Source organism: Schistocerca gregaria, chromosome 1 (genome assembly GCF_023897955.1).
Source record: "Schistocerca gregaria isolate iqSchGreg1 chromosome 1, iqSchGreg1.2, whole genome shotgun sequence".
NCBI lineage: Eukaryota > Metazoa > Arthropoda > Insecta > Orthoptera > Acrididae > Schistocerca > Schistocerca gregaria.
Genome location: NC_064920.1, coordinates 141,370,907 through 141,397,788, shown reverse-complemented (window position 1 = coordinate 141,397,788; position 26,882 = coordinate 141,370,907). Strand labels below are relative to the sequence as shown.

Genomic DNA, 26,882 nt, shown 5'->3' with positions numbered 1-26,882 from the left:
AAAGATCTGAGGGTGGTCATTATCGACTGGAACTGGCCATAGTCTAAAGAATTGATATTGTGATCTAAGTCTGCAATAAAAAACAAATTACAAGATGTATTGTGGCTGATGAAACACTTCACAGGAGCATCTTCATTGCCCATACTGAGTGCGGCCAAGAATTGGTATGAAGAAGGGAGCGCGTGACAGTTATGATATGTGGGCTGCGTGACATCAGGCGAAATCTCTCCTCAGGACCTCATCATTGGCTGGAACTATTTTTTAGGCATCTTTCCGTGCTAACAGTGTGCTCAGAAATGAAAAGAATGACGTGACGCGATCGACAGACATACTAGAGACACTAACCAACACAGCTATGCAAAGTTCCATCATTTTGTCACTGCGGTTTCCATTTTGCGCCAGATCGTGCCTCAGTTTCCGAACAGCCCTCATAGGTAGAGACAACAACGCGCCTACAGCAAGTTGAGAACTATGAGTCAGTCTACCAGTCGTGGTCGAATTACTCAATCGCATGACCATTGTTTCCGGTAGACAGGTATTGTGGTTCGAGTCTCGGTCCAGGAGGTAAGCTGATGGACGGTCGCACTGTTAGTGACAGCAGAAGAGCCGCTGCTGGGATGACGCTGCGGCGGCGGTGGCGACGTATCGGGCTACTCACGTGTGTGGCGGGGACCATGTCGGCTGGCGGTGTGGCGGTCAGGTCCTGACTCGGCGTCGGAGCAGCGGCGGTCAGCGGCGGCGGCGGCGGCGGGCCGCCCGTTTTATACGCGGGCGTGGCGCCGCGGCGGCGAAAGGCGCGGCCTTCCGCACCGGCCGGTTTCTTGTCCCACTTAATTGTCTTCTGGCCGGGCCCGGCAGGCACGCGCCCCTCGCCCCTGGGCTCTGGGTTCGCGCGGCCCGCCTCCGCACCGGGGCGGATTTTGCTCGCACGCGTCGCGCTGCCCGCGTCTGCCTCCAATGAAGTCCGCCTGCGGTATCACACTTCGCCGCAGTACTTAGGGTCAACGAATTGTTGTTGCTTTGGTCGTCAGCCCAAAGATTGGTTTGATGCAGCTCTCCATGTTACGCTATCCTATTTAAGCCTCTTCATCTCTGCATAGCTACCGCAGCCTACCTCCATTAGAACGTGCTTACTCTAATCATCTCTTAGTCTCCCACTTTTTTTACACCTCACACTTCCTTCTCTTAGGAGACTGACAACTCCTTGCCGCCTCAGGATGTGTCCTATCAACCGGTCCCTTCATTTAGTCAATTCGTTTCAGTACCTACTCATCTGTTATTCGATCTACACTACTGGTCATTAAAATTGCTACACCAAGAAGAATTGCAGATGGGAAACGGGTATTCATTGGACAAATATATTATACTAGAACTGACTTGTGATTACATTTTCACGCAATTTTAGTGCATAGATCCTGAGAAATCAGTATCCAGGACAACCACATCTGGACGTAATAACGGCCTTGATAGGCCTGGACATTGAGTCAAACAGAGCTTGGATGGAGTGTACAGGTACAGCTACCCATTCAGCTTCAATACGATACTACAAATCATCAAGAGTTGTGACTGGCGTATTGTGACGAGCCAGTTGCTCGGCCACCATTGACCAGACGTTTTCTGTTGGTGAGAGATCTGGAGAATGTGCTGGCCAGGGCAGTAGTCGAACATAGTCACATGGAGCCAGGGCAGGATGGTATGGCGGGTGTTTCAGTGTTGTCCATCCGAGTTTTGTGATCGCTTCCACGGTTTTTTGTCTGACATGTGGCCGTGCATTGTCGTGCAACAGCAAAACATCCTGCTTTTGCCGATGTGGTCGAACACGACTCATTCGAGCTTTAAGTTCCTTCAGTGTCGTCTCATAGGCATCAGAGTTTATGGTGGTTCCACTTGGCACGATGTCCACAAGCAAGAGTCCTTCGGAATCTAAAAACACCGCAGCCGTAACTTTTCCAGCAGAAGGTGTGGTTTTGAATTTTTTTTTTTTTTCTTGGGACGAATTTGCATGATGCGACTCCATTGATCGCCTCTTCGTCGCTGGTGAAAAATTATGGAGCCATGTTTCATCGCCAGTCACAATTCTTCCATGAAATTCATCTCCACCATTCTCGTACTGTTCCAAAAGTTCGCTGCATATCGTTTTCCTTCTTTCTTTGTGAGCCACTGTCAACATCCTGGGAACCCACCAGGCACAAACCTTTTTAACGCCAACACTTTCAATATTCTGCAAACACTTCATTCCCCTATCCCAACGTAGCGTGACAATTCGTTCATTGTGATGCGTCTGTCAGCGGTCACCAATTAGTTAACTCTCTGCACATTGTCTGGAGTGTGTGCAGTACGAGGCTTGCCGCTGCGAAGACAATCCTCAATATTGCCGTGCCCGCTTTCATCACGTAAGATGCTAGCCCAACGACTAACTGTACTGCTATCGACAGCAGCATCTCCATACACCTTTATCAACCTCGCTGTCTCGTTTTCACAGCACAGGAATTATATGACAGCACGTTGCTTCCGACGAACAAGTGTAGCAGCCATCTTGAAGATATGCTGTGACGGCGCCACCTGTGCGGCCGGTCCCGGCGGAGGTCCGACTCCTCCCTCGGGCATGGTGTTGTCCTTAGGATAATTTAGGTTAGTAGTGTGTAAGCTTAGGTACTGATGACCTTAGCAGTTAAGTCCCATAAGATTTCACACACATTTGAACATTTGAACGGCGCCACTCACGGGGACAGATTGAACTAAGTTTGAAAACAAGCTGGTAGGATGTATCAACACACTGTAAAACTTTCAGAAATGCAGAATGAAAACTGTATTTTTACAAAAATTTCTTTTGGAGTGACCCTCGCACTTGTCTCCCGTCACGAATATCATTAGCTCTTGAACCAGAGTTTGGTGAGGTGTGAACCCCAATGTTCTGTTGACGGTATTGTAGGGCGTTAAATAGGCGCAGGACTGAACATCATTGCGAGGTATATGGGAATGCCAGAATCACGCATATCTGTGACTCAGATAGGTTACAATATACACTCCTGGAAATTGAAATAAGAACACCGTGAATTCATTGTCCCAGGAAGGGGAAACTTTATTGACACATTCCTGGGGTCAGATACATCACATGATCACACTGACAGAACCACAGGCACATAGACACAGGCAACAGAGCATGCACAATGTCGGCACTAGTACAGTGTATATCCACCTTTCGCAGCAATGCAGGCTGCTATTCTCCCATGGAGACGATCGTAGAGATGCTGGATGTAGTCCTGTGGAACGGCTTGCCATGCCATTTCCACCTGGCGCCTCAGTTGGACCAGCGTTCGAGCTGGACGTGCAGACCGCGTGAGACGACGCTTCATCCAGTCCCAAACATGCTCAATGGGGGACAGATCCGGAGATCTCGCTGGCCACGGTAGTTGACTTACACCTTCTAGAGTACGTTGGGTGGCACGGGATACATGCGGACGTGCATTGTCCTGTTGGAACAGCAAGTTCCCTTGCCGGTCTAGGAATGGTAGAACGATGGGTTCGATGACGGTTTGGATGTACCGTGCACTATTCAGTGTCCACTCGACGATCACCAGAGGTGTACGGCCATTGTAGGAGATTGCTCCCGACACCATGATGCCGGGTGTTGGCCCTGTGTGCCTCAGTCGCATGCAGTCCTGATTGTGGCGCTCACCTACACGGCGCCAAACACGCATACGACCATCATTGGCACCAAGGCAGAAGCGACTCTCATCGCTGAAGACGACACGTCTCCATTCGTCCCTCCATTCACGCCTGTCGCGACACCACTGGAGGCGGGCTGCACGATGTTGGGGCGTGAGCGGAAGACGGCCTAACGGTGTTCGGGACCGTAGCCCAGCTTCATGGAGACGGTTGCGAATGGTCCTCGCCGATACCCCAGGAGCAACAGTGTCCCTAATTTGCTGGAAAGTGGCGGTGCAGTCCCCTACGGCACTGCGTAGGATCCTACGGTCTTGGCGTGTATCCGTGCGTCGCTGCGGTCCGGTCCCAGGTCGACGGGCACATGCACCTTCCGCCGACCACTGGCGAAAACATCGATGTACTGTGGAGACCTCACGCCCCACGTGTTGAGCAATTCGGCGGTACGTCCACCCGGCCTCCCGCATGCCCACTATACGCCCTCGCTCAAAGTCCGTCAACTGCACATATGGTTCACGTCCACACTGTCGCGGCATGCTACCAGTGTTAAAGACTGCGATGGAGCTCCGTATGCCACGGCAAACTGGCTGATGACACTGACGGCGGCGGTGCACAAATGCTGCGCAGCTAGCGCCATTCGACGGGCAACACCGCGGTTCCTGGTGTGTCCGCTGTGCCGTGCGTGTGATCATTGCTTGTACAGCCCTCTCGCAGTGTCCGGAGCAAGTATGGTGGGTCTGACACAACGGTGTCAATGTGTTCTTTTGTCCATTTCCAGGAGTGTATATTTATCTGAACTTGTCTGGGGGCAATGAAGACAATTCCTACGAATGTTCTCTTAGTAGAGGAACTGGAAACACCACTTCATTTTAGGCGACAATGGCTCCCCAGAAAATGTACGGGGTGTTCCCGTAAGAGCGTACAAAACTGTAACAGGACATAGCGAATGCTCCACTGACAATTTGAGGTGGAGAACCTGGGGCTGGAGAAACCAGCTTAAGGACATATGGAAGTAAACTTGTCTACCGCTTTGTCTAGCGTTACTGTTTTCCAGTCTATTTACAACTAACATGCGTACAAGTTTACACGTACTGTGCTGTTTACGTGTTCATTCTTTATTCCCTGCAAGGCAACAAGTAGGACTACCCTTATTATTAGGAAGTCATGTTTACTTCACTTGCACATGAGGTGGCTCTGTTACATCGTATTTAAACTGCCCCATGACAGAACGTGCTATGAATCAACAACAGATCCATACATTACTCAGTGCTGTTCAGAAACGTACAGTACAATACGATGGAGAAGTCCTGGTACAATTTCGTGGAACTCACTGACATGTACATTGTGTATTAGAAAGTACATTGTAAAGCTCTCGCTGCTGAATGGCTGTACAGGGAACGATTTCCTAACGGGTATCATCCTTCATGACGAATTTTTTTTTCTCTCGATCGACGAAAACGGGAGACTGGTTCATTTGGAAACAAGAAACGAGGACCTAGCAACGTAAGGACGACACCAGGGATAGTTGTCAGAAACTTTTCCGTCGATGTCATACTTGAATTGAGGTTGGTGGCCGTCAGTTTCAGCACATTTTGTGAGATACAGTACAAATATTACGTTCATTGTGTCAATGATGGTATTTGCATTTAATTAATGTAGATAAGAAAGTACACAGTAATGTGATTTTATTCCTATTATTTCCTTAAGCTGGCTTCTCCGAACACAAGTTCCCTACCTCAAATTGTTCAGTGGGAGATCCTCTATGTCCTGTTAAATTTCTGCACGCTCTTACGGAAACATCCTGTATATTGGAAAGGATAGCATTTACGACCCATCTAGTAAGTAAGAAACTGTCTTCCACAAGAGAATATCATATCGCCTTTCAGATTTTTTAATAAGTTTCCAACGCTGAACCGTCTTTCATAAAGTATTATAACAACAAGAAGACTTCCTGTGTGTCAAGGGCCGCTTTGTATCTGCACGTTCTCTGTTCCAGTGCTTTATTTGAAATTTAGTACATACATTGGCAGTAATCTTAATGTGATAACCAGCACGTATCTCTGGGAAAAATGGAGCGGATCTCTACATATCTACACAGATGGTTCAAGAACCGCGTCAGAAGGTAACGTGGGGTGTGCTGTCTTCTGTCCAAGAAGGGATCACTTTGAATAGTATAAGCTTCCTTCTTCAGCTGCTTCATATATGGCGGAATCAGTAGCAATCATGAAGGTCGTTAAGTACCCTTTAACCCAGAATGAGGAAGTGATTGTGATTATTTCTGATTCTAAAAGCATCCTTAGTGGCACAGAGAGCAGAAACTGGAGTAAATGCAACAATGAAGTCGTTATTGACGTAGCTAACGAAATAACGGAATATTCAGGAAAAAACAAATGTTTATTTACTTTGGATTAAAGGTCACGCAAGCATTTTGTATAAACAGACTGTAGACCTGTTGCCTAAGGAAGCTGCCATATCGGTAACCCTCTTAGATATCAAGTTACATTACATCGATTTGTTATATCAAATTAAAATGGATTTCAGATCACGGTGGGAAGAGGAATGGAAGACATCTAGTAATAAAGAAAAATACTGTAGTTGGATACAGCCGCACATCCCTAGCTTACCACGGTTTTACAATTTGTTAATAGACTACAGACTGCCGCATTATCTGATTGGTCACTGCGTCTGATTGCCAAGCAGTGGGCCCGGGTTCGATTCCCAGCCGGCTTGGAGATTTTCTCGGCTAGGGGACTGGGTGCTGCTTGTCTTCATCAACATTTAGTTTTCATCGACACGCAAGCCGTCCAGTGTGGCGTCAACTGAAACGCGTTGGAACTAGGCGGCCAAACTTCTCCAGCTGGGGACTCCCTGCCATCAATACCGTATGATAATTTCATTTCGATACACCACAGAGCTATCTCTACAATCACAAGAATGAGATTTAATCACAATAGTTTTCTACGCATTTATTTCGTCTATAACTAAGAAATTTTGACATTTTTTAATACAATAGCTCAGGTGTGGAGGGCATTTAGTCTCCTCCTGTCTGAAGTACGATCAACATTGAGAACAATTCTGTTCAGCTGTTAACAGTCTTAGGGTTCCATTCCTAACAAGAATTATTTGTCTTTCAATAAGGCATGATAGAGCGGTGCTCTGTTTTCTGTCAAGATTTATTTTAATTTTCAAATCTTACCACAGAACCTTAGTCACGGTGGAACTTCTCTCTCTCTCTTTATTTATTTTTTTTAATCGAAAACTCCAGTGTTTAGAAATTAAGTTTGCCTTTGTTTACACAATAGTGAAGAAACAATGTTTAGTTATGTTAATGAACCATGTTCATGTGTAAGGTGAAGAAATTCCAATTTTCACTGTTAGTGGCTGAAAAGTATATTCACATTTGAGGACAGTTAAACAATAAATAATAAATAATACTTTGAGAGAAGATATCCTAAGATTTAAATCGACATTAGACGTTTAGAAATTACTCTTTTCAGAGACGCTTTACGCTGAATCGTTGTATTTCCAGGATATTGCTCTTTCTAGACGAACTATCTGGGCACGCTTTAGCAACACCGTGTGTCGCGACATTGACTGGTAATTACGGAGTTGCTGGGAAACTGAAGATTTGCGCGGAACTGGACTTACGTAGCTCGGTTGGTATTGTAAGTGGGCTGCTTCTGTGTTGCCAGCGCCGTGTAGCACTTTGCGTTGGATCTCTGACTGCGCTTTCTTTGTAAGAGACTCTGTGGCTGGTCGGACTCGTTGGAAGTTAACCGCCAGTAGTGTTGGGCAGTTGGGCGTTAGTCGCCGGCAGTGAGGAAGTAATTGATGGAGGGTAGAGGTATGAAGTGTTAGCGTAGGCTAACGATCTGGAAGTGTCCGACTTGGAGATTGGAAATTATTCATGATTATATATCTTTGTACTGGATGTCAATGACGGTTTATATTCGTGTTTGAACTGGAAGTCATATTATTAAAGTAAAAATACATTATTTGGTTTGCGACAAAATATTTCCTATTAGTAGTCAGTGGCTTTAGTAGCTTTTATTTAGCTGGCAGTATTGACGCTCGCTGTGTTGCAGTTGTTCGCGTAATGAAGATTTTTTTTGAGGTAATTGCTTAATGAAATGTATTTTATTGTTAAGAGTTCTTTTCAGTCAGCACCATTCTTTTGAACTAATTATTTGAAGTCAGTTTGTAATTTTTTTTTCAGCAGTCAGATTGCGTTGCGCTAAAATATTGTGGGTCAGCGTTGACATGATAAGAAAAAGTAAAGAGAAAGTGGCTCAGTATGCTCAGTTTTACTCAGCTGTTTCAGAATCAAATAACGTAGAAATTTCATCTTCTCAGTCATTCTGCAATTTAAGTACAGTCACATTCATTTAAATAAAAAAGTTTCAGTATGACCACTGCTCAAGGACCTACGTCTCCATCTACGTTCGCTTCCGCAGGCACCTTACGGTGTGTGGCGGAAGGCACCTCTAGTACCACTGTGCTTTCCCCAGTTTCCCGTTCCATGCACGAACGACGTGTGTGGGAAACGACTCCCGGTAACCCTCTGTATGACATATTATTTCTCTAATTTTCTAGTCGTGATCATTTCGCGGGAGGTGTATGGGAGAAAGCTTACTCATAGGGGAAAGCAAGCTCTCCAAATCTGAACAGTAAACCTGTCCCTGACACATAAATGCTCTCTTACAATGTCTGTCACTTGCGTCTGTTGAGAATCTCCGTGACGCTCTTGCGCCAATTAAATGACACCGTGGCGAAAGACCTCGCTCTTCGTTTCATCTTCACTATCTCTTACCTGGTAAGGCCCCACAATGACTGCGAGAGTCCAGTTCGAGCGTCGGTGTAGCTTATACTCCATTCATCATCACACTATCTTCTTCTAAAGGCTAAGAAATGTCGCTGTATCCACCATTCTCAAGTTTGTCTTGTCCTCTTCATTTCTCCGATATTTTTGCACATTGTTATTTCCAATAGATCTTCGAATATTTTCTTTCTTACCCTCCCACTCGTATTTTATCCCAGAATTTGTCCTTCCGGTATGTCGGTTAAATATTTATTGTGTCCAAATATATGTCCAAAACGCTTTGTTTTCCGTTTTTAAATAGTTTATGTGAGATCATTTCATCTGATTCCTGTGCAGGTGGCCCCCTTTAGACTTCTCCAGAGCCACACTTGGTTCAAATGGCTCTGAGCACTATGGGACTTAACATCTATGGTCATCAGTCCCCTAGAACTTAGAACTACTTAAACCTAACTAACCTAAGGACACCACACAACACCCAGTCATCACGAGGCAGAGAAAATCCCTGACACCGCCGGGAATCGAACCCGGGCGTGGGAAGCGAGAACGCTACCGCACGAGAGCCACACTTGCATCGCTTCTTAGTGCTCTCTGTCCGTCTTCAAAATCGATGAACACAAGAAACATCTGTCATCAACATGATTTCCTCGTTTCTACCGTGACACAATGATTGTGAAGGGAATATTTATTAAATATGATTTATTCACATTTGCCCTGGGTCACATAGTCACGTTATTGATACACACAGTATACAAATTTAACACATTAGTTGCAAACGTTTATTGTTTCAGTATGTCGTTTGTATGCGTATACGCGGTGTGGCACGCACGTTTCCAAACTGATCAAATAAGAATTCGGTGGTTTCCTGTATCTTATTGAGAATGCTACAAAACGATTTTGTTCAGTCCGTAGGATGCTTTGTGGTTGTTTTAGACGGGCATGTCTTCGGAGACAGTGTAGTACAGAATGTGTCGTGTTTCAGTGAAGCTGCGGTGTTAATCGAGCCTTCACAGTACCATAACGGATGACCAAGCTGTGTAGTCTTAAAGCATCGGCTGCACTCCGAAGAGCGCAGCGCCGCGAAACGGCGACGAGAAGGCGCTGAACCGTGCGCAAATGGAAAGGGCGGGCAGTGCCTCAGTTCAGGAAGACAGAGTTCTGCTCCTCCTGTCAACGCTAATTTGACCAGTCGCTCATCACTGGTCAGCCCAGTTCGGTAGCACATTTCGAGAACACCTGTTACAAGTCTTACGAAGACGATACTTAGCCTGTGTTCTGCGAGCAGTTCTGAGACAATGTACTTGCGTGTAGGGGGCGCAAAAAATTAAGTAATGGTTCTCTTCTTTTTAGAAATGAAGTGTTATATTTAAGTTTAACGTACAGGTCATGCTGTATTCCTGCTACAGACCACCGCAACTTCTACCATGCCTTGTTTGTGTCGGTGCTGACTCCCACAGTGACCGACACAAGACAAGCTTCACAAGGTCGTAATTTCACATTGTTTGGGACACCAAAAGAAAAAGAAAAATGATGCTCGGGTTCCTCTTTTCCTCAAGATGATCTCGTTGTTAACGGGACGTTAAAACCCTTTCTTCCTTCCTTCCAGTAAACGCAACCCCTACAGATGTTACCGAAAACGTCCGTCTTTAAATTTGAGTGAACTTCTTAAAGGAACAACGCGCCTTGAAAGCGTGGGATTTCCTGTATTTTGAAACTTTCAGGTGTACTGGTGCGCAGGTTCAACTGCAAACCCGTTCTTTTAAGGCTCATATGCACAATCGGAAAACCGGAAGCGCACAAGGCCACAGCTACAGACGACGGCCAATTGTCGGCGAACGCTTTCTAATACAACTAAACAATGAACCAAAGATCTCGTAGACTGTCTTAATTTCTCTGCGTCTCCGTCCTTAATCTTAGTGTGCATCGTGGCATCTGACCGTCAGACAGTTGTCACACTTAAGAGGCCGATGCAGGTCCCTCCTATGCTCTCTCAGGGCTCGTAAACGTTTTAGAGCAAAGTTTGTAGGCCAGTAGCTATGGGAAATCACCCTAGGCACCAATTTGCCAGATACTGCTTTACGAGTTTATTTCTCGTGCCAGAAACAAACAGTATGCAACAAAATACATAAACACTATATCTTAACTAAGGACTAAATATAAGCGCTAATAATGAGCGTATGGTATTGGTGGCCGGGAGACCCATCGCGGGGCGGTTCGGCCGCCGCTCCACAAGTTCTTTAACGCCACTACGGCGACTTGCGAGTGAATGAGGATGAAATGATGACGAAAGATCCACAAGACCCAGTCATCTCGAGGCAGAGAAAATCCCTGGCCCCGCCGGGAATCGAACTCGGACCCCGTGCGCGGGAAGCGAGAACGCTACCGCAAGACCACGAGCCGCGTTAAAAGTCTTAAAGAACTGAAAACCACAACTTGGTAATCTGAAGTGACTAACTGTAGCTTTTGTTAAGTCCTCCCTGGTGCACAAGGCTGGCCATAGGCGATACTGCAATCAGTGGGCTGAGGTCTCCCCAGTAGCGAAGTCTCAAAACACAGACTCTGCTCACAGACTCCATCTCTGCTGATTAGATGTGCTCTCTGTGACACAAAAACTCTCAGGGTTGAATGACTTTCTTCCGTGTGGCCACAAGATTGTGTATCTTCAGCCATTAACCATGATGAAAATGCTGGTTCTAGCATGCTACGGTTTCAGTCTCGTTTGCTGTGGTAGAGCTCTGACTGTGTCAATGGCCGGCCGGAGGGACGTGCGGTTCTAGGCGCTAGAGTCTGGAACCGCGAGCCCGCTACGGTCTTAGGTTCGAATCCTCCCTCGGGCATGGATGTGTGTGGTGTCCTTAGGTTAGTTAGGTTTAAATAGTCTAAGTTCTAGGGGACTGATGACCTCAGAAGTTGAGTCCCACAGTGCTCAGAGCCATTTGTGTCAGTTGTCTTGAGGAAACACTTGCACGTTTTCAGTCGCATACGTGCTTGCTAGTAGCGAAACTGAGGATGAAATTCGGATATTAGTCATGTTATCTTTTATTTTCTGCTTTCTGCTTCTCAACAAATTTCAGTAGTTAAATTTCGGCAATGTAGTACAGCTTCTCCAGAGGGGTGGGCTATACACAGCCGCTGTTGATGCGGCCTGATTCACTGATAGCTACAGGGCCTGCTTTGGTATGTTGGGATTGACGCCATACAAGGTGTACCTATTCAGCTGCTGAGTAACACAAAGCGGATGCAGCAGTCCCCACAGTTTCTGACTGTACTCCACAAGTTATTCCAATCGCAATTTATGACAACCTCTTTCAGCTTGCTGCTTAAAAGACAAGGTAAGTCCAACAAAAGCCGTAAGTACGTTCGAGGTTCACGCAACTCCAGTTTTTTCCTTTCCTAGGAGACTTTTGCAACTACCTTTTGACTCTATGTTCCTAAAGTAAAAAATAAATACTTGTTTTTTCAGCGCACTCAGTTTGAGCTGATCCTTTCCCAGCATGTAGGGAGTGTGCTGTCAGCGTATATCCCGCATCTGTTCTCAAGTAGACTTTGTCAGACTTACGGGTAATTTTGATAATGAACTGAGAAAATAATATTTTCCGGATGAAGGAAAGAAACAGCAATTCATTGAGATCTAATGATGAAATTTACATGGAATTGAAACATATTTTAGATGTGCTAGATGTTTGTACAGAAGGGCCTACTCGTAATTTTCGCTATGCAGGAAACATGGAAAATAACGTTAAAATACACTCCTGGAAATGGAAAAAAGAACACATTGACACCGGTGTGTCAGACCCACCATACTTGCTCCGGACACTGCGAGAGGGCTGTACAAGCAATGATCACACGCACGGCACAGCGGACACACCAGGAATCGCGGTGTTGGCCGTCGAATGGCGCTAGCTGCGCAGCATTTGTGCACCGCCGCCGTCAGTGTCAGCCAGTTTGCCGTGGCATACGGAGCTCCATCGCAGTCTTTAACACTGGTAGCATGCCGCGACAGCGTGGACGTGAACCGTATGTGCAGTTGACGGACTTTGAGCGAGGGCGTATAGTGGGCATGCGGGAGGGCGGGTGGACGTACCGCCGAATTGCTCAACACGTGGGACGTGAGGTCTCCACAGTACATCGATGTTGTCGCCAGTGGTCGGCGGAAGGTGCACATCGATGTTGTCGCCAGTGGTCGGCGGAAGGTGCACGTGCCCGTCGACCTGGGACCGGACCGCAGCGACGCACGGATGCACGCCAAGACCGTAGGATCCTACGCAGTGCCGTAGGGGACCGCACCGCCACTTCCCAGCAAATTAGGGACACTGTTGCTCCTCGGGTATCGGCGAGGACCTTTCGCAACCGTCTCCACGAAGCTGGGCTACGGTCCCGCACACCGTTAGGCCGTCTTCCGCTCACGCCCCAACATCGTGCAGCCCGCCTCCAGTGGTGTCGCGACAGGCGTGAATGGAGGGACGAATGGAGACGTGTCGTCATCAGCGATGAGAGTCGCTTCTGCCTTGGTGCCAATGATGGTCGTATGCGTGTTTGGCGCCGTGCAGGTGAGCGCCACAATCAGGACTGCATACGACCGAGGTACACAGGGCCAACACCCGGCATCATGGTGTGGGGAGCGATCTCCTACACTGGCCGTACACCTCTGGTGATCGTCGAGGGGACACTGAATAGTGCACGGTACATCCAAACCGTCATCGAACCCATCGTTCTACCATTCCTAGACCGGCAAGGGAACTTGCTGTTCCAACAGGACAATGCACGTCCGCATGTATCCCGTGCCACCCAACGTGCTCTAGAAGGTGTAAGTCAACTACCCTGGCCAGCGAGATCTCCGGATCTGTCCCCCATTGAGCATGTTTGGGGACTGGATGAAGCGCCGTCTCACGCGGTCTGCACGTCCAGCACGAACGCTGGTCCAACTGAGGCGCCAGGTGGAAATGGCATGGCAAGCCGTTCCACAGGACTACATCCAGCATCTCTACGATCGTCTCCATGGGAGAATAGCATTGCTGCGAAAGGTGGATATACACTGTACTAGTGCCGACATTGGGCATGCTCTGTTGCCTGTATCTATGTGCCTGTGGTTCTGTCAGTGTGATCATGTGATGTATCTGACCCCAGGAATGTGTCAATAAAGTTTCCCCTTCCTGGGACAATGAATTCACGGTGTTCTTATTTCAATTTCCAGGAGTGTATTTTAAAAATAAAGAAATATCATATTCACAGTCATTTTTTTTTTTTTGACAAAAAGAAAATCTTCATACATCCCTCTATAAAACGTAAACGTACACGTACCATCAACCTAGAGATTGATTTCAACGCTGCCGAATGGGATCGACAACCAAACTCTGATAGGTGGAATGCCCTTGCCTTCTGATGATTTAAATTGGTATCTTACCTTTCTCCAACACTAAGCTTCGCCGGTGATAAACTTTTTGACATGTGTTTGCCTGTTGAAATGTAGTATTTATTTAATGAACATAAAAGTATATTTTTATATCAGTACATTATCTTGAAAGTGAACTACGTAACAACGTTTTAACATGAGACCTTCTTCCTCGCTCTCCTCAGTTGCGACGTGAACACAGTGGTTACACTTAACCAGTTTAATTAGGTTTTGAGTTGGAACCCTTACTTCTGATAAAGATCTTGTATAACAGAATCGGTACACGATCGCTGCCGAATGGGACCGACAACCAAACGATCTCATATGATCAACACACTCAAAATGTCTCAGTATTCCAGTAATTTTGTTCAGTTCCTAGAAAGCAGTGGTACATTCATTGCGAAATTTGACGGACCAGACTTGAAACTACTGAACTTTCTTTTTGCAGTCGACGCATTCTACTTTGTTATTAGCGGGTTAAGCCTTATGATGTATGATAGAGTGTTGTGCGAAGAGGATATTGTTCGTAGGCACATGATGTATTTTGGTTAGTGCTTCAGTCTTGTAAATGACATTGAATCACACCAAGGAATGTGCACTAGAGACCGCCGTAAGCAGTTTCCGCAATTTTCTAAAGTTTTTGTTGTTGTTAGATGTGAGATCGTGATATGTGCAGCATTTGTAAATATTTCGCGTTCTATGCATTTAAATGCCGTGAAACATATTAAAACAATTTGAAATATCTTCAGTTTCAATATTTTGCTGACAGGGAAGTAGTAACTTTATTAAATTCCTTAACGCGTTTATTACAAATTCTGTCAACAGTTGCAGTATTTATATTAGGCGACTAGTTTCGAACCCTACTGGTCCATTATATATATATATATAGAAAATCAATTTCAGCCAATTCAATCATTAAATGATGTGGCATCTTCGAGTCGTGGATTCAGGTAGGCTTTCAGCAGTCTTCTCCAAGTGGGACGGTCTTGGGCAGTTCTCTGCCAGGTGTTACCAGCGATCTTCTTGATGTCTTTGTCCCATCTGTCTGGTGGTCTTCCTCTAGGCCTCCGGTGCTCTCTCGGACTCCATTCCAGTACTAGCTTCGTCCATCTGTAGTCTTTTCTTCTTGCGACGTGGCCAGCCCACTGCCATTTCAAGGAACCTACTGTCTCTAAGACGTCATTAACCTTCGTCACAGACCGGATGTCATGTGCCCTTTTCCTATCCTTTTTTGTATAGCCCAGCATTGATCTCTCCATGGCTCTCTGTGCTGTTCTAAGTTTCCCTTTTGTGAATGAGTTCGGTGTCCATGTCTCGCAGACATATGTCATCACAGGAAGAATGCATTGATCAAATACTGCTTTCTTCAGATTTACTGGCATTTTTGATCTGAACACTGTTGAATTCCTCCCAAATGTTTGCCAACCAAGCTTGATGCGTCGACAGATTTCTGGCCTTATGTCTCCCTTCATATTTATAATCTGTCCATGGTAGACATATTCACTGACCTCTTCTATTAGACTGTCTTTGACTTTGACATCTTCAGTTGGGACCCATCTGTTGGACATTACTTTTGTTTTGGAAAGGTTCATGTTCAAGCCAACCTTTTGACATTCCGATGCAAGATCTGTAACTAAGTTTTGGAGCTCTGCAAAGTCTTTGGCAAGTAAGGCAATATCATCATCAAATCTCAAGTTGGTAAGCCTTCTTCCATTAATTCTAATTCCCTTACCTTCCCAGCTCAGCTTCGACATAGCCATTTCCAATACAGCCTTCAACAGTTTTTGAGTTGATTCGCCGATGTTAACATCAGGTGTAGAATTCTCGTAGATTTTCCTGAGCACTTCAATGTATGCTGCTCCCGCTCCTTGCTCACTCAAAGCTTGGAGGACAGCTACATGGCTAACGGAGTCAAATGCCTTTTCAAAGTCAACAAAGGCAATGCAGAGAGGCAGTTGCTCTGATAAGCAGAGCGAATGAATATATATCGATTACGACCAATGATCCCTTCAGTGCAGATGCACGGCAAGCTCGAACACTTAATCGAATCGGCGAGGGACCGCGAGTAATGAGGCAGTGTGAGGTATAAGCTGAGAATTTGGGTCTGACTGGAGGCGTGCTGCGGCAGTCTGTACTATTCTGGTGACGTAGCGGTCAGCGCATCTGCCTAGTAAACAAGAGACTCAGATTCGAATCCCTGTCCGGCAAAAATTTCATTTTTTCCCGTTGGTTTAAATCAATGTCTACTCGCAGCTAATGTTTTCAATTTGTTTGTGTCTGGACTTATAGAGGCTGCAGGATCAAAAGTCTGTTCTTTCGGACATGTGTGTTACCAAGAACCTGAAATTTACTAACATATTTGCTAAAATAAATCAGTCGAACACTTGGTAACATGAGTCTGTGCTTTTACAAGCATTTATGCTGCGTGTATCGTAATAAGTAACGAAAAATGATACGGCCCGAAGTACACCACGGTAGAAACAAAAGCGTTCAAGTAACTATGGGCCCACAGAAGAGTCCTTTACGAGATTGTTGCGAATTATCAACTACACGAATCGCCACCGTCTCCAGTACGAAATATTGTCCTTGTTAGTACTGATGCATTTGCAACGTTACCTTTTCTGTTAAGTACTCATCTAATTGACTCGAAGGTTTCGTCCTTGGCCCTTCATCCTTCTAAGAACACTCGTTGGGCCTGGGTACCTTCGGTTTTTGCGATGGACCTTCCAGGACTGCTTGAGGACGTTGTCCTTACGTAATATTGTGGAAGGTAGTAAATGGACGATGTGGCACCGGCGCATTGTTCTGTTGGTGTAGGACGACGTCTGACGCGGCAGTTTGGTGCAAGATGAATACGTCGAGCAGGGCATATTCCTCGGTCTGCAAGATCGTCTGACCTGAATTGTTTGGTTTTCTCTATCTGGGTTCGTCTCAAAAATGAAATGTAAAAGACTTCCGTTGATACGGCTGAAGTGCAGCAACGAACTGTACAGTCCCGGCAAGCCTTACGGGGTGATCCGAGAGTGTTTGAAAGAACTGGTTAACTCATTGCAGAGGACAGTCAGCATTGCATCGGAATGCAAGGACGACATATCGAACACCTCCTTCAGCAGGTACAGGCGTACAGTAAACTGTAACTTGTAATATGCTGAAGTTTAGTATTTAGTGTTGAGTGCAGTTAGATGGAAACTTAATCGAAAAGTTTGCATTTCAAATACACCTACATTAACTAGGACATATTTTATACGTAAGTCACCGGTGGCTCATAACCAAACATATGCTTTTATCTTACTAACGATTCGCTTGCGCACTCATGTTTAATAGAACGTTTTTGCCTGTATATTATAGTATATTTTTACGTGTATTAATCTTCACTCCTAATTATGATGTACTCTGCATATTACAACCCCGAGACAAATTTTGATTTCATGTACCGGTATCTTATTCAGCGAGTAAAAATACCATTTGAAAAAAGGTTTTTTTGGCTTGCTGCGTGTAAAATCTTGCGCTATGGGACTTAACTTCTGAGGTCATCAGTCCCCTAGAACTTAGAACTGCTTAAACCTAACTAACCTAAGGACATCACACACATCCATGCCCGAGGCAGGATTCGAACCTGCGACCGTAGCGGGAAAGATTTTGCAGATCTGTTATTTGCACATTTCATTATCTGTACATGGATATAGCCCTGGTGGCTTCTGAAATTCTCGACTGCGTTCCAGCAAGAGTGGGGAAAAGAGAATTCCAGTCGGGAATGCTTTCAGTTCCAGTATTCACCTGACAACCAAGGGCGGCCTCCCAATAAACCTCAATTGCAACCGGGAAATAGAAACTATGTTATTCTGTTGCTCATAGGCAAAAACATATGGACCTTCTGTGCCGGTGAATGAATTAGCGAGTAGGACAGAGTTGAGTCCATAACCCAGTCGACGTGCACTCAGCCATTTGTAACTCTTCGACAGCATATTTGACTGCCACACAGATCCTAGCAACGATTATTGAATGCTTATTTCACAAAATTCTATTTTTTCTGTCACTACGTGAGATAAATAGCACGCTGATATTTGGGACGTTTTAATAAAAATTTCCAAGAAACTTCTGAGTAGAAAATCAGCCGAGTGCAAGGAACACTATCACGATTATGACTGCTACTTCGTTGCATGTGTGAAACTTCCTGGCAGATTAAAACTGTGTGCCGGACCGAGACTCGAACTCGGGACCTTTGCCTTTCACGGGCAAGTGCTCTACCAACTGAGCTACCCAAGCACGACTCACGCCCCGTCCTCACAGCTTTACTTCTGCCAGTACCTCGTCTCCTACCTTCCAAACCTTTCATATCAGCGCACACTCCCCTGCAGAGTGAAAATATCATTCTGGAAACATCTCCTAGGCTGTGGCTAAGCCATGTCTCCGCAATATCCTTTCTTTCAGGAGTGCTAGTTCTGCAAGGTTCGCAGGAGAGCTTTTGTAAAGTTTGGAAGGTAGGAGACGAGGTACTGACAGAAGTAAAGCTGTGAGGACGCGGCGTGAGTCGTGCTTTGATTGTGCTAGAGCACTTGCACGCGAAAGGTAAAGGTACCGAGATCAAGTCTTGGTCCAGGACACAGTTTTAATCTGCCAGGAAATTTCATATCAGCGCACACTCCGCTGCAGAGTGAAAATCTCATTCTGGAAACACCCCCAGGCTGTGGCTAAGCCATGTCTCCGCAATATCCTTTATTTCAGGAGTGCTAGTTCTGCAAGGTTCGCAGGAGATCTTCTGTAAACTTTGGTAGGTAGGAGACGAGGTACTGGCAGAAGTAAAGCTGTGAGGACGGGGCGTGAGTCGTGGTTGGGTAGCTCAGATGGTAGAGCACTTGCCCGCGAAAGGCAAAGGTCCCGAATTCGAGTCTCGGTCCGGCACACAGTTTTAGTCTGCTAAAAAGTTTCATATCAGCACACACTCCGCTGCAGAGTAAAAATCTCATTCTCGTTGTATATGTGTTAGACAGAACTGTACTCGTTAAGAAAAAGCCAACCTTCGTTTTCATCTCGAAGTTCCTACAGCAACAAACGCATACGGACAACGGGCCATGACGTTCTTCACTTCCCTTTGCGATAATTGTTTCCAGCCGGACATAACATGGAGACTGAACGTATCTCTGACGAGTGTTGCGTAGCTGTGATATGTGGCTACTGATAGCGTTGGTGAGTAACGACCGCGGCACGCCGGTACAACGTTAGCACTTGCACAGTACCGGTGGAACACAGTGGCGACAGTCACCTTGATGTTTCTGACGCCAGAAAACTGGGCGTTTCCTTTCGACGAGGGGTATAGCCGCGAGAAGCCGAGAATAGAGGGGACCACCGTTTCTTTTTATATCCGGCACTGCTTTTAAAACCTTGAGGTACAGAACAAAACTTCTGCATAGAGATCTAACATTTTCTGTTTGTAACTAACAGCTGTTTTTACACTCGTTGTCAGAATGCAGTTTCAAAAATAGATAACTGGGGTAATAACACATCAAATAACAATAAAATCCAACGTCAAATACGATTTTGCTTCAAAGAAAGCGTTATCACTGTACAGGGTGGTCCATTGATCGTGACCGGCCAAATATCTCAATAAGCGTCAAACGAAAAAACTACAAGGAACGAAACTTGTCTAGCTTTAAGGGGGAAACCAGATGGCGCTATGGTTGGCCCGCTAGATGGCGCTGCCATAGGTCAAACGAATATCAACTACATTTTTTAAAATAATAGGAACCCCCATGTTTTATTAGATGCTCGTGTAGTACGCACTGAAATATGAATGTTACAGTTCGACCACTTTTTTTCGCTTTGTGAGAGATGGCGCTGTAATAGTCACAAACATATGGCTCACAATTTTAGATGAACACTTGGTAACAGGTAGATTTTTTAAATTAAAATACAGAAGGTAGGTACGTTTGAAAATTTTATTTCGGTTATTCCAATGTGATATATGTTCCTTTGTGAACTTATTTCTGAGAACGCATGCTGTTACAGCGTAATTACCTGTAAGTACCACATTAGTCCAATAAATGTTCAAAATGATGTCCGTCAACCTCAATGCATTTGGCAATAAGCGTAACGACATTCCTCTCAACACCGAGTAGTTCGCCTTCCGTAATGTTCGCACATGCATTGACAATGCGCTGATGCATGTTATCAGGCGTTGTCGGTGGATATCGATAGCTAATATCCTTCAACTTTCCCCACAGAAAGAAACCCGGGGACGTCAGATACGGTGAACGTGTGGGCCATGGTATGGTGCTTCGACGACCAATCCATCTGTCATGAAATATGCTATTCAATACCGCTTCAACCGCACGCGAGCTATGTGCCGGACATGCATCATGTTGGAAATACACTCCTGGAAATTGAAATAAGAACACCGTGAATTCATTGTCCCAGGAAGGGGAAACTTTATTGACACATTCCTGGGGTCAGATACATCACATGATCACACTGACAGAACCACAGGCACATAGACATAGGCAAATAAGCATGCACAATGTCGGCACTAGTACAGTGTATATCCACCTTTCGCAGCAATGCAGGCTGCTATTCTCCCATGGCGACGATCGTAGAGGTGCTGGATGTAGTCCTGTGGAACGGCTTGCCATGCCATTTCCACCTGGCGCCTCAGTTGGACCAGCGTTCGTGCTGGACGTGCAGACCGCGTGAGATGATGCTTCATCCAGTCCCAAACATGCTCAATGGGGGACAGATCCGGAGATCTTGCTGGCCAGGGAAGTTGACTTACACCTTCTAGAGCACGTTGGGTGGCACGGGATACATGCGGACGTGCATTGTCCTGTTGGAACAGCAAGTTCCCTTGCCGGTCTAGGAATGGTAGAACGATGGGTTCGATGACGGTTTGGATGTACCGTGCACTATTCAATGTCCCCTCGACGATCACCAGAGGTGTACGGCCAGTGTAGGAGATCGCTACCCACACCATGATGCTGGGTGTTGGCCCTGTGTACCTCGGTCGTATGCAGTCCTGATTGTGGCGCTCATCTGCACGGCGCCAAACACGCATACGACCATCATTGGCACCAAGGCAGAAGCGACTCTCATCGCTGATGACGACACGTCTCCATTCGTCTCTCCATTCACGCCTGTCGCGACACCACTGGAGGCGGGCTGCACGATGTTGGGGCGTGAGTGGAAGACGGCCTAACGGTGTGCGGGACCGTAGCCCAGCTTCATGGAGACGGTTGCGAATGGTCCTCGCCGATACCCCAGGAGCAACAGTGTCCCTAATTTGCTGGGAAGTGGCGGTACGGTCCCCTACGGCACTGCGTAGGATCCTACGGTCTTGGCGTGCATCTGTGCGTCGCTGCGGTCCGGTCCCAGGTCGACGGGCACGTGCACCTTCCGCCGACCACTGGCGACAACATCGATGTACTGTGGAGACCTCACGCCCCACGTGTTGAGCAATTCGGCGGTACGTCCACCCGGCCTCCCGCATGCTCACTATACGCCCTCGCTCAAAGTCCGTCAACTGCACATACGGTTCACGTCCACGCTGTCGCGGCATGCTACCAGTGTTAAAGACTGCGATGGAGCTCCGTATGTCACGGAAACTGGCTGACACTGACGGCGGCAGTGCACAAATGCTGCGCAGCTAGCGCCATTCGACGGCCAACACCGCGGTTCCTGGTGTGTCCGCTGTGCCGTGCGTGTGATCATTGCTTGTACAGCCCTCTCGCAGTGTCCGGAGCAAGTATGGTGGGTCTGACACACCGGTGTCAATGTGTTCTTTTTTCCATTTCCAGGAGTGTACATCGCCATCCTGTCATGCAGTGAAACGTCTTGTAGTAACATCGGTAGACCATTACGTAGGAAATCCGCATACATTGCACCATTTAGATTGCCATCGATAAAATGGGGGCCAATTATCCTTCTTCCCATAATGCCGCACCATACATTAACCCGCCAAGGTCGCTGATGTTCCACTTGTCGCAGCCATCGTGGATTTTCCATTGCCCAATATTGCATATTATACCGGTTTACGTTACCGCTGTTGGTGAATGACGCTTCGTCGATAAATAGAAGTCGTGCAAAAAATCTGTAATCGTTCCGTAATTTCTTGTGTGGCCAGTGGCATAAATGTACACGACGTTCAAATTCGTCGCAATGCAATTCCTGGTGCATAGAAATATGGTACAGGTGCAATCGATGTTGATGTATGATGTAAGGTGTCAGGCAAATCCAACACCTTCCATGAAAACCCTGACATAATAAGCAAATCTACTAGTATGTCACATAGCTCCGAATAAATCGTGACATTAAATTAACCAAAGTAATACAAGTAACGAGTGAGCAAATGGAATGCCGCAGACTAACACAAGAATGCCTAAATGCATGTCGTACCTTCCCACCGTGAGGCAGACGCAATTCCGAGGGGAGAAACGAGGACAGAAGCCGAGAGCAGAATCGTGTTAAGCTGGAAGGCCCTACGATAACGGACGGAGTGGACACCCACGTCGCAAGCCTACCGCTAAGTCTACCACCTGCACGTTTTAGCGTGAGGCTTTTTCGTGTCTCAGGTACGTCAAGGACCACCCCCAGCCCATGTTAAAAGCTAGAGCCCTCCAGGAAAACAGTATAGATCTTACGATAACACAAAAAGGGCCACTACCACCCGCAAGTTTTAGCGTGAGACTTTTTCGCGTCTCAGATATGTCAAGGACCACCCCCCAGCCCATGTTAAAAGATAGAGCCCTCCAGAAGAACATTATAGATCTTACGATAACGCTAAAAGGACCACACCAGCTGCAGGTTTTAGCGTGAGACTTTTTAGCGTCTCTGTTACGTTGCAAACTTTAAAAACATTGCCCCACCACGAAAAGTATAACGTTTCTCATTGGATAGACAGAATCTTTGTAGGCGGAGCTTAAGGTTAACATTGAGACCTGATTGGTCAGATGAAAACACAGCCAGATAGCTTTTTTAAACTAACTTCGGTAAATTGTAGTAAGGAGAAGAGGAGAGTTGGTTCCGAGACGGCGGGCTGGATGGCTGCTGCGCCGGCCGCTGCCGCCCTGACGCTGCTTAAACACCAACAAGGTAATGAACGCATGCGATGCCGCATTCTTGAGCGCATAAGGCTTCACTCAGAACTGCAGAAGACTCATCTGTTACACCCCTTTTTGCGTAATACTAGTGTCGATCGTTAATTAAAACTCATGGTGTTCACATTTGCCACTTGAAGTAAAAATCTGAAACGCGATGATTTTTCTTTTATATAGTTATTGAAAAGCCACATCAGCCACTGTAATTTACGACAAGTTAAATAAGTAATTAAAGATAATTGAGGGTCACTGTAGACCATTTTGATAGTTTTGTCTTTTGTGATACTTAAATTAAACCTAGATTACAGGTGTGATATGGCATAGGTCATCCTTCGATCGATTGTAGAACTTCGAAACCCATTCAGGGAATATTCGTTCACCTTTTTGTTGAACGCAGTTGGTTTTTACCATCCTGTATTAAACATCTCCTTTTATCAATAGTGCAATTTATAAACAATGTTTTGTGAGTAGAATAAAATTTCCAATGGTAAACTTAACTGATTTTTCGACGTTATTTTACCAGCTAACTAAAAATAGGAAAGCCTTGAACCCTTTCCACTAAATTTAGTTAGTATTAAGATTCTTTTACAGGGAGTGCAGTGGAGCTGACGCTGAGGTCATTAGGTATTTGGTTATATCATCGCTAGTCTCACTGAACTCTTCTGAATTCTACATGTCATGTGTGGTCTGGCGTCTCCTTACCAGCAACAGGACCCAGGTTCAAACTAGTTAATTCCGTAAAAAACACGCTCAGAGCGTCGTTGCGCGAAAGTGGTAGGGAGACACGATATAGAACAAACAGACACCACCATGAATGTTTAGAAGGATTCTCAACACCGACGTTTGTCAGTTACTCATGTGTGGATTAGCCGCGACAGCAGCTAAAACACCTACTTGAGCATCATCATTTGTAGCAGGTCGCGGTTGACGTTTCACATGTGTCTGAACACTTCCTGCTTCCTTAAATAACGTAACTATTCGGCGAACGGTCCGGATTCTTCTATGATGTCGTCCAGGATACCGAGCAGCATACATAGCACACGCCCGTTGGGCATTTTGATCACGATAGCCATACATCAACACGATATCGACCTTTTCCGCAATTGGTAAACGGTCCATTTTAACGCGGGTAATGTATCACGAAGCAAATACCGCTCGCACTGGAGAAATGTTATGTGATACCACGTACTTATACGTTTACAGCGCCCTCTGTCACAAAGGGAAAAAAGTGGTCTAACTAAAACATTCATATTTCTATACGTACTGCACGAATATGTAATACAAATGGAGGTTCCTATATTAAAAAAATGCCGTTGATGTCCGTTTGACCTATGGCAGCACCATCTAGCGGGCCAACCATAGCGCCATCTGGTTTCCCCCTTCAATCTAGACGACTTTCGTTCTTTGTAGTTTTTTCGTTTGAAGCTCATTTCGTGAGATATTTGGCCCGGTCACCATCAATGGACTACCCTGTATAAACGACCATGACTTGCGTGCAGGCAGAACCTGCTTTCATAGCTGAAGTCCACAGCTCGCCATTCCAAGCGATCCTCTGACAGCGATGGTCTAGTCGTGCACGTTGATGCTGTGATGAGAGCAGAATACGGGTTGGAGATGTGCATGCCCGTAGTCCCACTGCTAATAACTAGTTCGCAACAGTTGGCAGCGACTATGACCGAGCGGTTCTAGGCGATTCAGTCCGGAACCGCGCTGCTGCTACGGCCTCAGGTTCGAATCCTGCATCGGGCATGGACGTGTGTGATGTCCTTAGGTTAGTTAGGTTTAAGTAGTTCTAAGTCTAGGGGACTGATGACCTCAGATGTTAAGTCACATACGGCTCAGAGTCATTTGAACCATTTTTTCGCAACAGTTTGTCTTGACACACCTGGCTCACAAGCTATCTTATCTGTGCTGTGGTAGCTGTTCGATCTGCCACTGCCGACCTTACAATAGTACGACCCTGGCGGGCGTCTTGTTGCGTGGACGTCCACAACCTCGTCTACAGGTGTGAGAATGTCCACATAGCCACTGATACGAGCATCGGTGCTCAACTGACGCAGTACGTCCAACTTGTGTGTCAATTCCTCGGAAGAACCATCCCACCACTCTAAAGACCATAATTTGACTCCTTTCAAACTCGGACTGTATGAAGTACGAGGGCGACTGTGTGGCATGGTTGCCTTCTTGCTTCACACGTTTGCACGACACTGAGCCTTCTGGTTTGACCATTCCCAATTAAAGTGTAGACGTAGCTGGCGCCCTGGTAGCTATGTATCTAAGCTGTTGGCGGACGACGTTGATACCATTGTAAGGTAGCAGATTTTGCACCTTACATGATGCTAAAGCAGTACTAATACACGGAATACACAGAGGTAGCCATTTAACAAAACTAGATAATTGGCCCAGCTGTAGGAGAGAATGGACACAGAAAAGGAAGTTATGTGTGTCATGTCAAAGTAACGAGATTGCCGCAGAGGCTGGAACACGGCCGGAACCCCTAAGGAAGGTGTTTATGCCATGTCAAACTAACGGGATGGCCGCGGGCTGGACCCCTTTGCCGGCTGGCTCCTCAGACCACCAAAGAAGTTGGGAGAGGCTGGGCCATCACAACAAGAAGTGTGAAGAAGCTATATGCGAAAGAGAGGAAGACGATTTAGCGCCATGGTGACGGGACTGGTGTAGAGTGCGTAGAGATACATATTAGGAGTTTGGTGGCATCAGTAACTGCGAGAGAATTCTGTATCGTGGTCGGGTACAAAAGCGCACGGATACATGGAAGTCTGTGTCGTGATTGGCTACCAACGCGCACGGATCCATGCGGCGAAGGGTAGCATTCATCTCACGCTAGGTGAGGAGAACCCTACGTCATAGTGACGTAACACTACGTTATCGTGACGTAAATAACCTAAATCGACTACATGAGTGCGTATATCGATCTTTGCGGTTGTACCGATAACGTCAAAATGTAAATGCATGTGTACAAACGGAGTGACAGGAGTTATCTGTTACGCTCATCCCAGTTGAATTAATTATTAAGGTGTAATCCCAACAATTTAGGATGGTATTATGTGTTTCAGGAACATAATAAATGTCTTAACGAAGGAACCATAACGAAAGTAAAAACAAAGCTTTTAGTAATTTTTTTTAAAATCCAATGGATCGTGCATAAATCGTGTGGATATAAACGTAAAATAATTAATTATTAAGCTGCTATCCAAAGAACGTGGGATGTTATTGTGTGTTTCATGAACGTAACGAATATCTGAATGAACGAATCATAACCATAACGAAAGTGTCTAGGCATTTTTAGTCCGATTAATCGTGCATAAATCATGTGGATAAATTAAAGTGTTTCGTAGAGTTATAAAAGCCAATGAATTGTACATAATTCATGTGGGCAGAAACGTTAAACTGAGAAACTGAAGTTCGAAGTAATTCCGAATGTTGCTGGAAATATTAAACCATCTAGTTCCATTTAATATTACCTTCATGTTGTAAATCATCTACGAACAATGAACAGTGCAGATTCAAGACGCACACAACAGTCGATAGAACAACTCGTGAAACTCACGATGACGCATGCCTACGTCACGTTGACGTAGCGCTCTCCTCAACTAGCGTGAAATGAATGCTACCCTGCGGCGCAGAACCGCCAGGTTTGCGAAAATCTAAATGAGGAGTGTGGGGTCGGGACTGGACCGGAGCAGTCGCGGTGTCTGGCTGCCCTGCTTGGAGAACGCGGAGACAAGTAGGTGGGGAAAATTATCGGCATTGAGTCCAGTGGCTACTCTCCAAGTCTGAATGGTGTACAGCATACGACTCCACACGCGTAGCATTATCTGTTCCTATGATAGGAGAAACAGATTTGTACTAACTTGTGGTGTCCATATGTAATCCGAAGTGTACCTTCGCTGCCGTGCACTTG

General features: G+C 46.0%; 1 protein-coding gene and 1 non-coding gene across 2 annotated transcripts in view; both read right to left on the bottom strand.

Moving 5' to 3' along the window:
• LOC126334921 (tyrosine-protein phosphatase non-receptor type 23-like) overlaps positions 1-26,882 on the bottom strand; it is a 168,521-nt gene that overhangs the window by 84,714 nt on the left and 56,925 nt on the right. The window contains exon 2 of the mRNA XM_049997685.1: positions 659-968. Within this exon, the coding sequence (XP_049853642.1) occupies positions 659-968 (310 nt within the window). The remainder of the gene's footprint in view (positions 1-658; positions 969-26,882) is intronic.
• Positions 18,067-18,141, bottom strand: Trnas-uga (transfer RNA serine (anticodon UGA)). Its single transcript has one exon. It is a non-coding gene; the product is annotated as a tRNA-Ser (tRNA).